This window comes from Microcaecilia unicolor, chromosome 11 (genome assembly GCF_901765095.1).
Source record: "Microcaecilia unicolor chromosome 11, aMicUni1.1, whole genome shotgun sequence".
Taxonomy (NCBI): domain Eukaryota; kingdom Metazoa; phylum Chordata; class Amphibia; order Gymnophiona; family Siphonopidae; genus Microcaecilia; species Microcaecilia unicolor.
In genome coordinates, this window is record NC_044041.1 from 141,861,137 (window position 1) to 141,878,538 (window position 17,402).

Consider the following 17,402-nt stretch of genomic DNA (forward strand, 5'->3'; position numbering starts at 1 on the left):
CAGTATGTGTTTTATCGGACAATATGACAGCGGTTACTTACATCAATCAGCAAGGGAGCACGCAGAGTCTTTCTCTAGTAGCTGAGGTGCTCTGTCTGTTGGATTGGGCGGAGGCTCATATTCTCTGCCTGTCGGCAGCGTACATTGCAGGCCAGAACAATGTCCGGGTGGACTTCCTCAGTCGGACTCTCATGTATGCAGTGGAATGGGAGATGTCTGCGGAGGTGTTCCAGCTGATCTGTTAGGATTGGGGGATGCTGAAAATCGACCTGATGGCGACCTGGGGGATGCTGGAGATCGACCTGATGGCGGCCTGGGAGAATTCCAAGGTGCCTACTTTCTTCAGCAGAAAAAAACAGCTTGGGTCCTTTTGCAGCTGTGGCTGGAGTCAGTGCTGCTGTACATTTTTCCTCTGTGGCCCCTGATTGGGCACGTCCTGCACAGGATAGGACGGCACAGGGGTTCGGTCGTCCTGGTGGCTCTGGATTGGCCCTGTCGACTGGTATGCGGATCTGGGGCGTCATCTGAAGGACCCGCTTTTGTGTCTTCCGGTGACCCAGGATCTATTGCATCATGGTCCGGTACGAATGGAAGATCCCTCCCACTTTGGTTTTACGGCCTGGCTTTTGAGCGGTCCAGGGATATTTGGACTCTGTGATAACTACTTTGCTTCAGGCTCGGAAGCATTCTACCACTGCGGCCTATCCTCAGGTATGGTGGACATTTGTGGCGTGGTGTGCTACACACGCAGGATCTCCCCTTAAAGTGTCCGTTTCTCAGATGTTGGCCTTCTTGCAGGATGGACTGCAGAAGTGTTTGACCTATAATTCTCTCCGGTTTCAGATTGCGGCTCTCTTGTGTTATAGAGGACACATAGCCGGTACTTCTCTGGTGGCTCACCTAGATTTGGTTCGCTTTCTCTGAGGGGCTCTACACCTCCGCCCTCCTTTTCGTCTGCTATGCCCGGCATGGCGGCTGAACCTGGTGCTGCAAGCTCTTCAGAAGATGCCGTTTGAATCGTTGCACTGGGCGTTGGGAAAAGGATTTGACGCTGAAAATGTTGTTCATGGTGACCATTGTGTCGGCTTGCCGAATGTCGGAGATTCAGGCGTTGTTGTGTCAGGATCCATTTCTTCAGGTTTTGTACAGTTCTGTCCTTTTTGCAGACGGTCTTTTTGGCCTTTCATATCATATCGTATATTTCAACAGGAGGATTTGCGACTCTTCACTTGTTGGATGTTTGGAGGGTTCTCCTCCACTACTTTCAGAGAGGCAGGGGCATAGCCACGGGTGGGCCTGGATGGGCCCAGGCCCACCCACTTTTGCTACAGGCCCGCCCCACCCGCAACAGCCCCCTGCACTGACCTGAAGCGCGTTCTCCCTCCAATCCAGCACCGACGATCATAGCCAGCCTTCTACCACGTCCAGCAGGAAGTTGCAGAGTAGGCGGGATGCGCCTGAGAAGAAGCTCCGACGACGCGCGCTGGACGTGGTAGAAGGCTGGCTATGATCGCCGGTGCTGGATTGGAGGGAGAACGCGCTTCAGGTCAGTGCAGGGGGCTGTCGCGGGCGGGGTGGTCACAGGTGGACACAAAATGTGGTGGCGGCGGCAGGCGGGGGGTGGACGGTGGAGAGGAAAGAGGTCTGTGCCCACCCAGTCCACCTCCAAGCCCACCCAAAAATTAATCGCTGGCTACGCTACTGCAGAGAGGTCAAATGACTTTCAACTTTCGGACCACCTTTCTGTGCTGCTCTCAGGGCCTCGAAGGGGTGACAGCCTCAAAGATGACTATTGCCCGCTGGCTTAAGGAAGCCATTGCTTTGGCTTACATTTTGGATGGTTGAGATCCACTGGCTGCATTGCAGGCTCACTCCACAAGAGCTTAGGTGACGGGCAGAATCGTCGGTTTTCCCGTTGGATGAGATTTGTCAGGTGGCTACTTGGACGTCCCATCATACCTTTTCGAAGCACTACAGAATGGATGTGACAGCGCAGGCAGATTTGCGTTTTGGAGCAGTGGTGTTGACCCAGGGGGGCGGTGGCTTGCCACCCTACTTAGGGAGTGCTTTGGTACATCTCACTAGTTCCTGGATTCATCTGCTGCAGGTGCTAAGGAAGGTAAAATTATATCTTAACTGATAATTTTCTTTCCTTTAGTTGCAGCAGATGAATCCAGGGTCCCTCCCTGTCTTGGCCACCACATGTTCTGTCTAGCTAGTCATTTTTCTTTCAGTCCAAGGGCGCCTGATCATCTTTGGCTCTTTTTCAGGTGCTCAAGGAGATTCAGAAGAGAGGGAACTCCACAGCTGAAGTTCTGGATCATTGGCTCTCGGGGGCCTGTGTTCTTAAGTTTTGCAACTTGGGTTCTGTTTGAGGTTGCTGAGTTGCATTTTTCGATTGTGAGGAAGGTTTACAGTTCTGTGTTATTCTTGGCTACTGCTTTCGGATGTGACATACTAACTGATGGAGGGGCTGATCGTCTGATATCACTGCTTTCAGTTTGACTATCTCTATCTCCACCTGCTGGTAGATGGATATAAACCACCAGTTCCTGGATTCATCTGCTTCTTCTAAAAGTAAGAAAATTATCAGATAAGACATAATTTTACCTTCCCAAACCTGATCCTAGAGGCACCCCAGCCAATCAGGTTTTCAGGATAACCCACAATGAATATTCATGAGAGATTTGTGTGCACTGCTTCAAGGGTCCTCAGATGCAGTCCTTGAGGTCCACAACCAGCCTGGTTTTTAGGATATCTACAATGAGTATGTACGAGATCTATTTGTATGCAATGAAAACAGTGAATGCAAGCCTGTTTGGGAACCACTGTTGTGTATAATTTGGCAAAAATTGTAACAAAGTGACTGACAACTGTTGCCTCATGTCATCCATTTCCTACCATCCTTTTGCCTCTACTATACCCCGTGGGATTTCAGAGTTCTCCACCTGGGTGGACTTCTACTGGAATTTTCCAACCTCATCATGCATTTATCAAAATGGACTCTCATTCTTGAAAGCTCATTACTCAATACATTGGTTAGTCTGTAAGCTGCCACCAGCTTCTTGTCATTTTTACTACTCCAGACTAGCACAGTTACCCGTCTGGAAGTTTTTTTTCTTAAGAAGTATATTATGCTAGTGTTTGCTAGAATGATGCATTTAGAAGTAGTTAACCATTCAGAAATTACCCAGTCTTTTTTTCCCCCATTCTAAGAATCTTCTGTGGTGTCTTCTTAATCCAGGACGGTCTGTATGAGTGCATTTTATGTGCCTGCTGCAGTACTAGCTGCCCCAGCTACTGGTGGAACGGAGACAAATATTTAGGGCCTGCAGTGCTCATGCAGGTGAGAAGACTGCTACAACCTTTCTTCATCTGCTGCCATATTGGAAGACAGATCATTTTGAGTCTCCTTAGTATTTTCCTGAGACCAGAAGTAAAGCTGCTGTAAAAAAAAAAAAAAAAAAAAGAAAAGTGGTCAGTATTTAGAGGGGTAGTTTCTGCATAAAGGTAAGCAGATTTTTTTGCTGCACCATTCTTGTAGGTATGATGGCTAGATATGTGGTTCTAAACTTAAATGGATAAGTTATTTGTTTAAGTTAAGACAGATAAATGGTGTATAATTATGGTACAGCCAGAGACCCCCCCCCCCCCCCCCCCCCCCCCCCCCCCACTGGAATGGTGGTGGGCCCAGTCATAGAGCTCAGGCCATTACAGACCTTGGCTGAGTCAGAAATCTGATGGCTGACATAACTGGGAGCTTACTTGAAAAGTATGGCCTAGTTTGTAGCCCGGATTGAGGCCTAAATAAGGGAGACTTTCCTGTGAGCAGGATTGTGGTCAGCCATGGTGTGAGAAAGGAAAGGTGTAGCTGGATGCAGGGTCTTGCTTAAGATTTGTGGTCAAGCGAGCTAAAGACAAAACCATGTTAGCAAGATAGAAGCTACTCATTAGCATGAGCCAATCAGTGACAAACATGACATTAGCATGAACCAGCCACTTTCTGATTCCCAGGCTACTGGTCTAAGCACTGCACCACATGAATCGGCCTGCTTATCCGACATTGCTGCCTGGATGTCCAACCGCCACCTGAAACTGAACATGGCCAAGACCGAACTTCTTGTCTTCCCACCCAAACCCACTTCCCCTCTACCTCCACTCTCTATTTCGGTTGATAACACCCTCATCGTCCCCGTCTCATCCGCCCGCAACCTCGGTGTCATCTTCGACTCCTCCCTCTCCTTCTCTGCGCATATCCAGCAAATAGCCAAGACCTGTCGCTTCTTCCTCTATAACATTAGCAAAATCCGCCCTTTCCTCTCTGAGCACACCACCCGAACTCTCATCCACTCTCTCATTACATCTCGCCTTGACTACTGCAACCTACTCCTCACTGGTCTCCCACTTAGCCACCTATCCCCCCTTCAGTCCGTTCAGAACTCTGCTGCACGCCTCATCTTCCGCCTGAACCGATACACTCATATCACCCCTCTCCTCAAGTCACTTCATTGGCTTCCGATCAGGTACCGCATTCAATTCAAGCTTCTGCTACTAACCTACAAATGTACTCGATCTGCAGCCCCTCCTTACCTCTCAACCCTCATTTCCCCTTACGTTCCTACCCGTAACCTCCGCTCTCAAGACAAATCCCTCCTTTCTGTACCCTTCTCCACCACCGCCAACTCCAGGCTCCGCCCTTTCTGCCTCGCCTCACCCCACGCGTGGAACAAACTCCCCAAGCCCATACGCCAGGCCCCCTCCCTGCCCATCTTCAAATCTCTGCTTAAAGCCCACCTCTTCAACGTCGCCTTCGGCACCTACACCTCTACCCAGGAACTCTAGACTGCCCAACTTGACATTTCGTTCTTTAGATTGTAAGCTCCTTTGAGCAGGGACCGTCCTTCTCTGTTTATTTTGTACAGTGCTGCGTAACCCTAGTAGCGCTCTAGAAATGTTAAGTAGTAGTAGCATAGATCCAATCAGGTATATCTACTGTCATATTATCCATATCCTGAGGGCACCTATAAAAATCAGGGTATTTCCTGGTTTAAGCTAGAGAGAAGGGTTGGCACTCTTTCTCTCCAAGGGAAAACAATGTGTCCAGCAGAATTGACAAATTACCTAATTGCTTTCCCTTGTAAAACCTCTAATTGGTAAAAGAAATTATAAAAGATTAGGAATTAATTAACACCTGTTTGCAGCTGGATTATTATATTCCTATAATTAATTGATTGTACGTGCCTGTTGTCAATCACTGATTTGACTTGTACCTTGGCAAATAAACTCCTCATTCCAAATGATGATTTGTGGGCTTCACTTAATGATGAAAGGCTGTAAGTATAAATGCTTTTGCTGTATCAGGCTATCTTTCGCTGCATTGTATAACTTGTAATCTAAATCCAGTTTGTCATAAGGCTGGTATCTTTTCCTTAGTTCTAACGTCTCTCTTAGTGGCAATTCCTTTTAGAACTTCACAACTCCTTGATTACCCCAGTACTGGTGCTATTTAGAGATGGAGTCAGATTTAAGGTCACTCCAGCCTTCTTGGGGGTCTCTGGACCCCTAAATTTAAAGTGAAGCCCACAATGTGCATGAGAGAGAAGCCAGTTACTAGAGATGTATTATTTAGAGAGAACTGTGCTAGTAGTGGACTAAGCTAGAGATTTGCACAGGGACAGAAATTTTACCTAACCCGAATGGAATCTAACCCATACCCACTCTCACCCACTAAGATTCATTCCATCCCCACAATTAATCTCCTCCATCCCCACCTATATGCGCAGGAATTGACACTATTATTTACTTGTTTGCAGCCCTCTATTTCTTCTCAACCCCAACATCCTCCCTTGTTTTTTCAACCAATGAGTGTTCCAAGCCTCGGTCTGGTGTTCCGGCTGCCTCTCTGGGCATTCCAAGCCTCATTCTGGTGCTCCAATTGCCTCTCTTAGTTCATTTCAACTCTCATTCTGGAGTCACCATATATTTACTATACTCCCGTGGGAATCCTACAGTAACTTCATCCATCCCCATGGGAATCCCTTGGAACTTCTTCCATACCTACATTTATCCTGTGGGTTTCATGGGATTACCGCAATCCCCATTCCCGTGCAGCTCTCTAGACTAATCCTGACATCTGAATGCAAATAATTTTAAGGCAGCTCAGATACTCTCTAAACAATTAATCTTTGCTTTTCTTCCATATAGCATTCAGAATATTCTGTTTCCCACAACAGTTTATTGTTTGAAATAGAAACAGTTGATCTTTCCACTAAGGCTCTTAAGACAATTACAGTAGATGACAGGAGGAATATGCCTGATGGAGCGAGGTTTCCCAAGTCATAGTGTTAACTGCTTAATTTCCATTGCACTAAAGTGCCAGATTGATCAAGTTCTGTGATGATATTTTCAGTTCATCCTGTTAGACTATCAATGATATTCTCCGAGGACAAGCAGGCTGCTTGTTCTCACGACTGGGTTGACGTCCACGGCAGCCCCCACCAACCGGAACAAAACTTCGCGGGCGGTCCCGCACGCAGGGCACGCCCACCGCGCATGCGCGGCCGTCTTCCCGCCCGTGCGCGACTGTTCCCGCTCAGTCTTTTCTTTTCCGCGCTGGAGAGAGCCGTGTTCGTCTCTCTCTCTGTCAGCCCCGGAAACCGGATCGCGTTGTTCGCGAATCTTCTTATTTTTCTTAATTTTCTCTTTAGTTTTCTTTCAAAAAAAAAAAAAAACGCGCTGAACTTGTTTTTCCCTCGTCTTTTAGCGGGGGTGTCGCCTTGTGGCCGCGCGGTCGATTTATTTTCGAGGTGTGTTTTTTACCGCCACCATCGACGACTTTGATTTCGCCGACGCGATTTTTCCGTCGATGTCCTCGAAGGTCCCGAGTGGATTTAAAAAGTGTGGTCGGTGCGGCCGGCATATCTCGCAGACCGACACGCTTGGTGCCTCCAGTGCCTCGGGCCAGAGCACGATACCAAGTCGTGTACTTTGTGTCTCGGTCTCCGGAAACGGACACAAGTAGCGAGGCAAGTTCTTCGGGACCGTCTTTTTGGAACTTGCGCCAGCCGACGTCGACTTCGACGGCATCGGTATCGACGGCCGGTTCTTCGGTACCGGTATCGATGTCCACGAAATCGGCACTGATGGCATCGACCCCAGGAGCACAGGTCCCGGCGGCCCGCCGGTCCTCCGGCGACAGCAGGGGTGAGAGGCCGCGTGGGCAATCGGCCCCGGTCACTCCCTCTACCCAGGGCCCTCAGGACCGAACCCGGTCCCTCGAGGCCGAGGGGGATCGACCTCCTCCTCCATTCCACCAAGCGCCGATGACGGGCACCGCAAGAAAACGAAGAAGCACCGTCATCGGTCGCCATCGATGCTCCCGGCGCCGGAGAGGAGTCAACGCCGAGGAAGCGACAGCGTCAAGAGGAGAGGTCCCCCTCTGTAGTAGAGGTACCGCCGCGTCAGGGTCCCAGCACTTCGGTGCAGTCTCCTGGACCCGAACAGCTTCCGGCACCGACGCCTCTACCGGCCCCCTCGCCTTTCCCGACAGCGGGCCTTGACGAGTGCCTCCGAGCCATCCTTCCGGGGATCCTGGAAGGGCTGATGCCGCCAGACTGTGCCGGCGCCGGGGGTGCTTGCGCCCTCGGCGCCGTTGACTGTGGCGCCGGCGAGCTCTAGCCCGGTGCCGAGGCCTTCGACGCCAACGCCGCTTGCGGCGCCGGTCTCGACCGCCACGCAGGTGGTCCCCGTCGATGGAGGGAGCTTCATCCCCGCCGGCGCGGGAGTCCACCGCTCGACGACACCACCGAGGCCTCGGTGCCTCGACATCGAGCCGGGCCCGGTTGAGGACTCAGCTGCACGAGCTTATGTCCGACACCGAGGAAGAGGCCTCGTGGGGGGAGGAGGAGGAGGACCCCAGATATTTCTCCTCGGAGGAGTCTGTGGGCCTTCCCTCCGACCCCACTCCTTCACCGGAGAGGAAGCTCTCGCCACCTGAGAGCCTCTCCTTTGCCTCCTTTGTCAGGGATATGTCTATTTGCATTCCCTTTCCCTTTCTCTGTGGATGAGCCGAGGGCTGAGATGCTCGAGGTCCTCGACTATCCATCACCACTTAGAGAGTCCTCCACGGTACCGTTGCACAATGTCCTCAAAGAGACACTGCTTCGGAACTGGTTGAGACCACTATCTAATCCCACCATCCCCAAGAAAGCAGAGTCCCAATACAGAATCCACTCGGACCCAGAGTTAATGCGGCCCCAATTGCCTCATGACTCGGTGGTCGTGGACTCTGCTCTCAAGAGGGCACGGAGTTCGAGGGATACCGCCTCGGCGCCCCCGGGGCGGGAGTCTCACACTCTGGACTCGTTTGGGAGGAAGGCCTACCAATCTTCCATGCTCGTGACCCGCATCCAGTCTTACCAGCTCTACACGAGCATCCACATGCGGAATAATGTGAAGCAACTGGCGGACCTGGTTGACAAGCTCCCGCCGGAGCAGTCCAGGCCTTTTCAAGAGGTGGTCAGGCAGCTGAAGGCGTGCAGAAAGTTCCTGTCCAGGGGTATTTATGACACCTGTGACGTGACATCTCGAGCTGCGGCCCAAGGTATAGTGATGCGCAGGCTTTCATGGCTGCGTGCCTCTGACCTGGACAACCGCACCCAGCAGAGACTGGCCGACGTCCCTTGCCGGGGGGATAATATTTTTGGCGAGAAGGTCGAGCAGCTGGTGGACCAACTGCATCAGCGGGAAACCGCCTTCGACAAGCTCTCCCACCGGGCGCCTTCAGCATCCACCTCAGCAGGTGGACGTTTTTCCCGGGCCCGGCAGGCTGCGCCCTATGCCTTTACCAAGCGTAGGTACACCCAGCCGGCCCGAAGGCCTCGTCAGGCACAGGGACAGTCCCAGCGCGCTCGTTCTCGTCAACAGCGTGCGCCTAAGCAGCCCCCTGCGCCTCCACAGCAAAAGCCGGGGACGGGCTTTTGACTGGATCCATGGGAACATAGCCGCCCTCAAAGTGTCCATACCGGATGATCTGCCGGTCGGAGGGAGGTTAAACATTTTTCACCAAAGGTGGCCTCTCATAACCTCCGACCAGTGGGTTCTCCAAATAGTGCGGTGCGGATACGCCCTGAATTTGGCCTCCCTGCCACCAAATTGTCTTCCGGGAGCTCAATCCTTCAGCTTCCATCACAAGCAGGTACTTGCAGAGGAACTCTCCGCCCTTCTCAGCGCCAATGCGGTCGAGCCTGTACCACCCGGGCAGGAAGGGCAGGGATTCTATTCCAGGTACTTCCTTGTGGAAAAGAAAACAGGGGGGATGCGTCCCATCCTAGACCTGAGAGGCCTGAACAAATTCCTGGTCAAAGAAAAGTTCAGGATGCTTTCCTTTGGGCACCCTTCTGCCAATGATTCAGAAAAACAATTGGCTATGTTCCCTGGATTTAAAGGACGCATACACTCTCATCCCGATACTGCCAGCTCACAGACAGTATCTCAGATTCCGCCTGAGCACACGGCACTTTCAGTATTGTGTGCTGCCCTTTGGGCTCGCCTCTGCCCCACGGGTGTTTACAAAGTGCCTCGTGGTGGTAGCTGCGTATCTAAGCAAGCTGGGAGTGCACGTGTTCCCATATCTCGACGATTGGCTGGTCAAGAACACCTCGGAGGCAGGAGCTCTCAGGTCCATGCAGTGCACTATTCAACTCCTGGAGCTGCTGGGGTTTGTGATAAATTACCCAAAGTCCCATCTCCAGCCAGCCCAGTCTCTGGAATTCATAGGAGCTCTGCTGAATACCCAGACGGCTCAGGCCTTCCTTCCCGAAGCGAGGGCCAACAACCTCCTGTCCCTGGCTTCCCAGACCGGAGCGTCTCAGCAGATCACAGCTCGGCAGATGTTGAGACTTCTGGGTCATATGGCCTCTACAGTTCATGTGACTCCCATGGCTCGTCTTCACATGAGATCTGCTCAATGGACCCTAGCTTCCCAGTGGTTTCAAGCCACCGGGAATCTAGAAGATATCATCTGCCTCTCCACCAGTTGCCGCACTTCACTGCACTGGTGGACCATTCGGACCAATTTGACCCTGGGACGTCCATTCCAAATTCCATAGCCCACGAAGGTGCTGACGACGGATGCATCTCGCCTGGGGTGGGGAGCTCATGTCGATGGGCTTCACACCCAGGGTCTGTGGTCCCTCCAGGAAAAGGATCTGCAGATCAACCTCCTGGAGCTCCGAGCGGTCTGGAACGCACTGAAGGCTTTCAGAGATCGGCTGTCCTGCCAAATTATTCAAATTCGGACAGACAATCAGGTTGCAATGTATTACATCAACAAGCAGGGGGGCACCGGATCTCGCCCCCTGTGTCAGGAAGCCGTTGGGATGTGGCGCTGGGCTTGCCAGTTCGGCATGCTCCTCCAAGCCACATACCTGGCAGGCGTAAACAACAGTCTGGCCGACAGACTGAGCAGAGTCATGCAACCGCACGAGTGGTCGCTCCATTCCAGAGTGGTACGCAAGATCTTCCGGGACCTTTTCGCCTCTCGGACCAACCACAAGCTGCCTCTGTTCTGTTCCAGGCTTCAGACACACGGCAGGCTAGCATCGGATGCCTTTCTCCTTCATTGGGGGACCGGCCTCCTGTATGCTTATCCTCCCATACCTTTGGTGGGGAAGACCTGACTGAAGCTCAAGCAAGACCGCGGCACCATGATTCTGATCGCGCCCTTTTGGCCCCATCAGATCTGGTTCCCTCTTCTTCTGGAGTTGTCCTCCGAAGAACCGTGGAGATTGGAGTGTTTTCCGACTCTCATTTTGCAGAACGACGGAGCGTTGCTGCACCCCAACCTTCAGTCTCTGGCTCTCACGGCCTGGATGTTGAGGGCGTAGACTTCGCTGCGTTGGGTCTGTCTGAGGGTGTCTCCCGTGTCTTGCTTGCCTCTAGGAAGGATTCCACTAAAAAGAGTTACTTTTTTAAGTAGAGGAGGTTTGTCGTTTGGTGTGAGAGCAAGGCCCTAGAACCTCGTTCTTGCCCTGCACAGAACCTGCTTGAATACCTTCTGCACTTATCAGAGTCTGGCCTCAAGACCAACTCAGTAAGGAATCACCGTAGTGCGATTAGTGCTTACCATTATTGTGTGGAAGGTAAAACCATCTCTGGAGAGCCTTTAGTCGTTCGATTCATGAGAGGCTTGCTTTTGTCAAAGCCCCCTATCAAGCCTCCTGCAGTGTCATGGGATCTCAACGTCGTCCTCACCCAGCTGATGAAACCTCCTTTTGAGCCACTGAATACCTGCCATCTGAAGTACTTGACCTGGAAGGTCATTTTCTTGGTGGCAGTTACTTCAGCTCGTAGGGTTGAAGCCCTGGTAGCTCATGCTCCGTATACCAAATTTCATCACAACAGAGTAGTGCTCCGCACTCACCCAAAGTTCCTGCCGAAGGTGGTGTCGGAGTTCCATCTTAACCAGTCAATTGTCTTGCCAACATTCTTTCCCAGACCGCATACCCGCCCTGCTGAACGTCAGTTGCACACATTGGACTGCAAGAGAGCATTGGCCTTCTACTTGGAGCGGACACAGCCCCACAGACAGTCCGCCCAATTGTTTGTTTCTTTCGACCCTAACAGGATAGGGGTCGCTGTCGGGAAACGCACCATCTCCAATTGGCTAGCAGATTGCATTTCCTTCACTTATGCCCAGGCTGGGCTGAATCTGGAGGGCCATGTCACGGCTCACAGTGTCAGAGCCATGGCAGCGTCGGTGGCTCACTTGGTCAGCCACTATTGAAGAGATTTGCAAGGCTGCGACGTGGTCATCGGTTCACACATTCACATTGCATTACTGCTTCCAGCAGGATACCCGACGCGACAGTCGGTTCGGGCAGTCGGTGCTGCAGAATCTGTTTGGGGTGTAAATCCAACTCCACCCTCCAGGACCCGAATTTATTCTGGTCAGGCTGCACTCTCAGTTAGTTGTTCTTCGTAGGTCAATTTCTGTTATACACTCGCCGTTGCGAGGTTCAATTGACCTTGGTTCTTGTTTTGAGTGAGCCTGAGAGCTAGGGATACCCCAGTCGTGAGAACAAGCAGCCTGCTTGTCCTCGGAGAAAGTGAATGATACATACCTGTAGCAGGTGTTCTCCGAGGACAGCAGGCTGATTGTTCTCACCTACCCTTCCTCCTCCCCTTTGGAGTTGCGTTTCATCTTTTTGCTTGTCATTCAACTGAGCGGGAACGGTCGCGCACGGGTGGGAAGACGGCCGCGCATGCGCGGTGGGCGTTGCCTGCGTGCGGGACCGCCCGCAAAGTTTTGTTCTGGTTGGTGGGGGCTGCCGTGGACGTCAACCCAGTCGTGAGAACAATCAGCCTGCTGTCCTTGGAGAACACCTGCTACAGGTATGTATCATTCACTTGCTTTGATGTCCCTATGCATACTTCCTACCCACCCCCCTCCTCCCACCCTGTCAGACTGTCATAGTAATGCTTGAATGTTTTCACTTATATACACTGTCAGCTAGCACATTTGCTTATTTCCGATCTGAGGAAGAAGGGCAACCTTCGAAAGCTAATCAAGAAATGTATTAAGTTATGTCCAATAAAAAAGGTATCATCTTATTTTCTTTTCCATGTTTTATTTTGTTTGATTTCTATTGATAACCTTAAGAGTGGACTAACAGGGCTACCACACTCCTCTACTTAAGAAAGGAAGTTGAAAGAGAAATTACAGCTCTGTAAAGACTAATGCCCAGATAATCAAAAGCCCCACTCTTTTCCAAACAGCACTCTAAAAATAGTGCTGGAATAGCATGGGGCTTACTTTCCCTATGATCAGAGATAATAGCATGCAAATTTATGTGTGCTATTATTTCTGATCATAGGGTAAAAGTGTGGGAGGATTGTACCTAAGCATGCACTCAGGCACAATCCTCCCACATTTGTTTGACAGGTCTGGTCTGTCAAAAGCTCACACCTGTCAAACACAGGGGCTTGGAGGTCTGTGGGACCATCAGACCCCCTGAAACAGCAAGGCCCTGGTGGCCTAGTACCCACACCAACCCCTACCCTAAGCCACCCTGACACAGGTTCACGGGGTTTGGAGATCTGTTGGATCTCCAGACCCCTAACCCGCCTTGCTTCCCCCCAAAAAAGCCCTGGTGTTCCAGTGGAACGTAAAGCAAGCCCCCCCCCCAACCTGGTGGTCTAGTGGCCCTCTTCCCTGCCCCCCCCCCCCCCCGTACCTTTGTTGGAGGAGGGAGTAGAACACTCCCAGCACTGCCTCGAAAATGGTGGCACCCAGCCTTGCCCAGTACATCCTGGGATGCATTGGGTGGGGCTTCACACCATATATTCACTTTTTTCCCTTAGACTCTGGCTAAGTAGTTTCACAATAAGGTTCACAAGATTAAACTTGAATTCTCGGCCAAGTCACATCCACCTCTCCTTTTAGTTCATTCTCTCAACCCTCCTTCAACCCCTGCCTCCTTTTCTGAAATCACTGAAGAGGAAACTGCATATATTCTTACTTCTTCAAAACTAACTACCTGTTCCTCTGATCCTATTCCCACCCATCTACTTAGCACAATCTCTTCTACGGTCATCCATTTTATCCGTCATATCCTCAATCTTTCACTTTCTACTGCGACTGTTCCTGATGCCTTCAAACATGCTGTAGTCACACCACTCCTCAAAAAACCTTCATTGGACGCTACCTGTCCTTCCAACTATTGCTCCCATCTCCCTCCTTCCTTTCCTATCCAAGATACTTGAACATACTGTTCACCGCCGTTGTCTTGACTTTCTTTCATCTCAAGCTAATCTTGATCCAGTTCATTCTGGCTTTCGCCCTCTTCATTCAACTGAAACAGTGCTTGCTAAAGTCTCCAATGACCTGTTCCTGGCCAGATCCAAAGGTCTATCCTCATCCTTCTCAATCTATTAGCTGCATTTGACACAGTTGATCACCGCCTACTCTTTGATATTCTGTTGTCACTTGGATTTCAGGGCTCTGTTCTTTCCTGGTTTTCTTATCTCTCCCATCATAATTTGGTGGATCCTCCTCCTCCTCCTCCGCCACTTCTATCCACTATAGGTGCACCTCAGGGATCTGTCCTGGATCCTCTTCTTTTTTTTTCTATCTATACTTCTTCCCTTGGTACTCTGATCTCATCCCATGGTTTTCAGTATCACCTTTATGCTGATGACTCCCAGATCTACTACTACTACTATTTATCATTAAATTTCAGCAGGAATCCAGGCCAAAATATCAGCCTGCCTGTCTGACATTGCTGCCTGGATGTCTCACTGCCATCTGAAACTAAACATGAGCAAGACTGAGCTTCTTGTCTTCCCCCCTAAACCAACCTCGCCTCTTCCCCCCATTCTCTGTTTCTATGGGTAACACTTTCATCCTCCCTCTCTCATCAGCTCATAACCTTGGGGTCATCTCTTCTCTGCACATTGTCAGCAGGTCCCCCTTCCAGTCTTTGGTCCAGGCCGACCCTGCTTAACCGATATGCTTCAGTGTTGGCTTCTGGCCCTCTTACAGTGGCCCGCTCCACTCCTCAGCTCTCCACAACCACGGCTACCTCCAGTCACTATGCCCTTAGTAGGTACTTCCCAACAAATGGACAGACACTCCAATCGTCTTATAATAAAGGATTTTCTTTTATTTACATCAGTTCAGCTGTAATCACTTCAGCAGCACATTATATTGTCTCATCTCATTTGACCTTTGTTCACATTCACAATGTCAAACAGGGGTTCATCCCCTAACTGGCTGATCACAGTTTGGTGCTCTTAATACCACCTTTCCTTCCTCAGTTAGTCACTGATTGCTTTGTTAATCACCAGTTCCTTACACCAGTTCCTTTTACTCTTCCCCCAAGCTGAACCTTCTGAATTACTTGCTGCCACAGGTTCCTTCCCAGCTGCATCAATCCTGTCTTACCAAATCTAGACAGTTGAGGAAGTACAGCAGTCCAGAAACCTCTCACCTTAGCACTAGCAGTCTGTGCACATGCAGCCACCTCCATACTCTCCTCCTGGCTCTCCTCTATGTCCTCCTTTTTATCCCATTCCATCTCTTCTTCCTCCTCCCAGAGCTCCCCCAGCTGCTCCTCATTTCCCTGATTAGAAACCATCTCCCAATCCTGCACCTCCCCCTTCACTTCCTGTGATTCCTGTATTGTGGCAGGGGCATTGTGGGAATGGTAGTCCCTGGGCTTATTCCTTATTCTAAACAGTCTCTTGGCCACCAGAGGGCGTGCTCCTCCTCTACAAGAGGTTTGTGAATGCCTCCCTGTCTCCCTCCGGGGCTGCTCTCAGTTTCCTTGAGACCGTCTTCTCAGTAAACCCTCACAACATGTTCAACAGACTGCTAAAACCTGTCATTTCTTTCTCTATAATATCTCCAAAATTCATCCTTTCCTTTCTGAGCACACTACTAGAACCCTTATTCACACTGTTATCTCCTCTCACTTAGACTATTGCAACTTGCTTCTCACTGGTCTCCCACTAAGCCATCTCTCTCCCTTTTAATCTGTTCAAATTCTGCTGCACAATTTATAGTCCGCCAGTGTCACTATGCTCATTTTAGCACTCTCCTCAAATTACTTTATTGGCTCCCTATCCGTTTCCACATACAGTTCAAACTCGTCTTATTGACATACGAGTACATTCACTCTGCAGATCCTCAGTACCTCTCCACTCTTATCTCTCCTTCACTCCTCCCCGGGTACTCTGTTCATTGGGTTAAATCTCTCTCATCTGCAGCCTCCACTTCTAACTTCAGACTCCGTTCCTTTTATCTTGCTGCACCATATACCTGGAGTAGACTGACTGAGCTGGTACATCAAGCTCCATCTCTGGCCGTCTTCAAATCTGGGCTAAAAGCCCCCCTTTTTGATGCTGCTTTTATCTCCTAATCCTTACTCATTTGTTTAGTACCCATGTTTTATCATTCCCACCTTAGTAATTCCCTTATCACTTATTTGTCCTGTTTGTAAGTTCTGTTGAGCAGGTACTGTCTCTTCATGTCCAGTGTACTGCACTGCTTACGTCTAGTAGCACTATAGAAGTGTTAAGTAGTAGTAGTAATAGTAGTAGTAGTATTCCAGGATGCACTGGGCATGGCTGGGCGCCGCAATTTTCAGGTTACAGGGGGGATGAGGAAGAGGGCCGCTAGACCACCAGGTTGGGGGTCTTGGTTTGCAGCCCACTGGGCCACCAGGGCTTTTTATGGGTGGGGGGGTGCAAGGGGGGGACCTTCAGCCCCCTTTTCGCTGGCTTGGTGTGGGGGGTCGGGGATCCTGGGGGGCTCCTGCGGGGGTTTTATATTGGGGGAATGGGGGGCCTGCTAGAATGCAAATACATGCTGGACAGAGCTCACCATTCCTCCCCAATGATCTGCAAACCCTAACACCAGCTCCAAGCTGGTGTAGAGTTTGCTGTGGACAGCACGCCAATGTTTGGCACGCTGTCCACTGATCACTGGGGAGAGGAATATGTTAAGCATGCATTTGCATGCTATTTGTGGTAAGAACCCTGTTTAGCATGCATTTGCATGCTACTTGCAGTCAGAGTCCGCGAGCGTGTTGTTTCATGTGCTTGGGGGCTCTGGTCATGGAGCGGTAGCAAACGCAGGCACTAGTATGGCACTAATAGCCTCTAGCACCTGCTTTTGCTTCTGATCATCGACCCATAAGCTTTTCAGAGTGTGTAACAGAGCTCTGATTTTTTTCAGGCTTATCGCTGGATGATTGATTCACGTGACGACTTTACAGCAGAGCGTTTGGCAAAGTTGCAGGATCCATTTTCTCTATACCGCTGCCATACCATCATGAATTGTACCAAGACTTGCCCCAAGGTATGAACTGTGTTCACCTTCCAACTGAGAACTTCTGAATCTCGCTAGGATGAAATACATAGCACAACAAGCTATTCAATAATAATAAACAGAATAGATTTATTGGAATAATAATGTTTTTTCCCTACTCATTATCCTCACTAATTTCCCCGATATCTGTGCAGTCATGTGATAGCATTTTCTGCCGGTTTAGTTCAGGAAACTGTTCCTTTAGCTCTCTGCAGCTAGTTTGGGTTGCAATTTAAGTTCTTTATCGTCAAAAGGCATGAATCAGCCAGACAAATAGGATGACAGCATCCAACAACATCTTCAGCAGTCAGCAGCTCTCTTGTAACCTCATTCAGTCTTTTCTTTTCTCAGAGAACAAGCAGGACAGCATATTTACACGTTTGGGTAGCGTCATCTGTCGGAGCCGATCATTAGTATTCGTAATATATGAAGGAATACTATTCCATAGAAAAACCAGGGAACGAGAATATGCCCATCTACGGGCACATTCAAGCCTAAAAACATTAACAGAGGGGAGAGAAAAAGTCTCTCA

The 17,402-nt window shown here is 50.2% G+C and overlaps 1 protein-coding gene across 1 annotated transcript in view; it reads left to right on the forward strand.

The window, feature by feature from the left end:
* SDHB (succinate dehydrogenase complex iron sulfur subunit B) overlaps positions 1-17,402 on the forward strand; it is a 245,156-nt gene that overhangs the window by 187,750 nt on the left and 40,004 nt on the right. The window contains exons 6-7 of the mRNA XM_030220146.1: positions 3,245-3,346; positions 16,739-16,861. Coding sequence (XP_030076006.1) covers positions 3,245-3,346; positions 16,739-16,861 — 225 coding nt within the window. The remainder of the gene's footprint in view (positions 1-3,244; positions 3,347-16,738; positions 16,862-17,402) is intronic.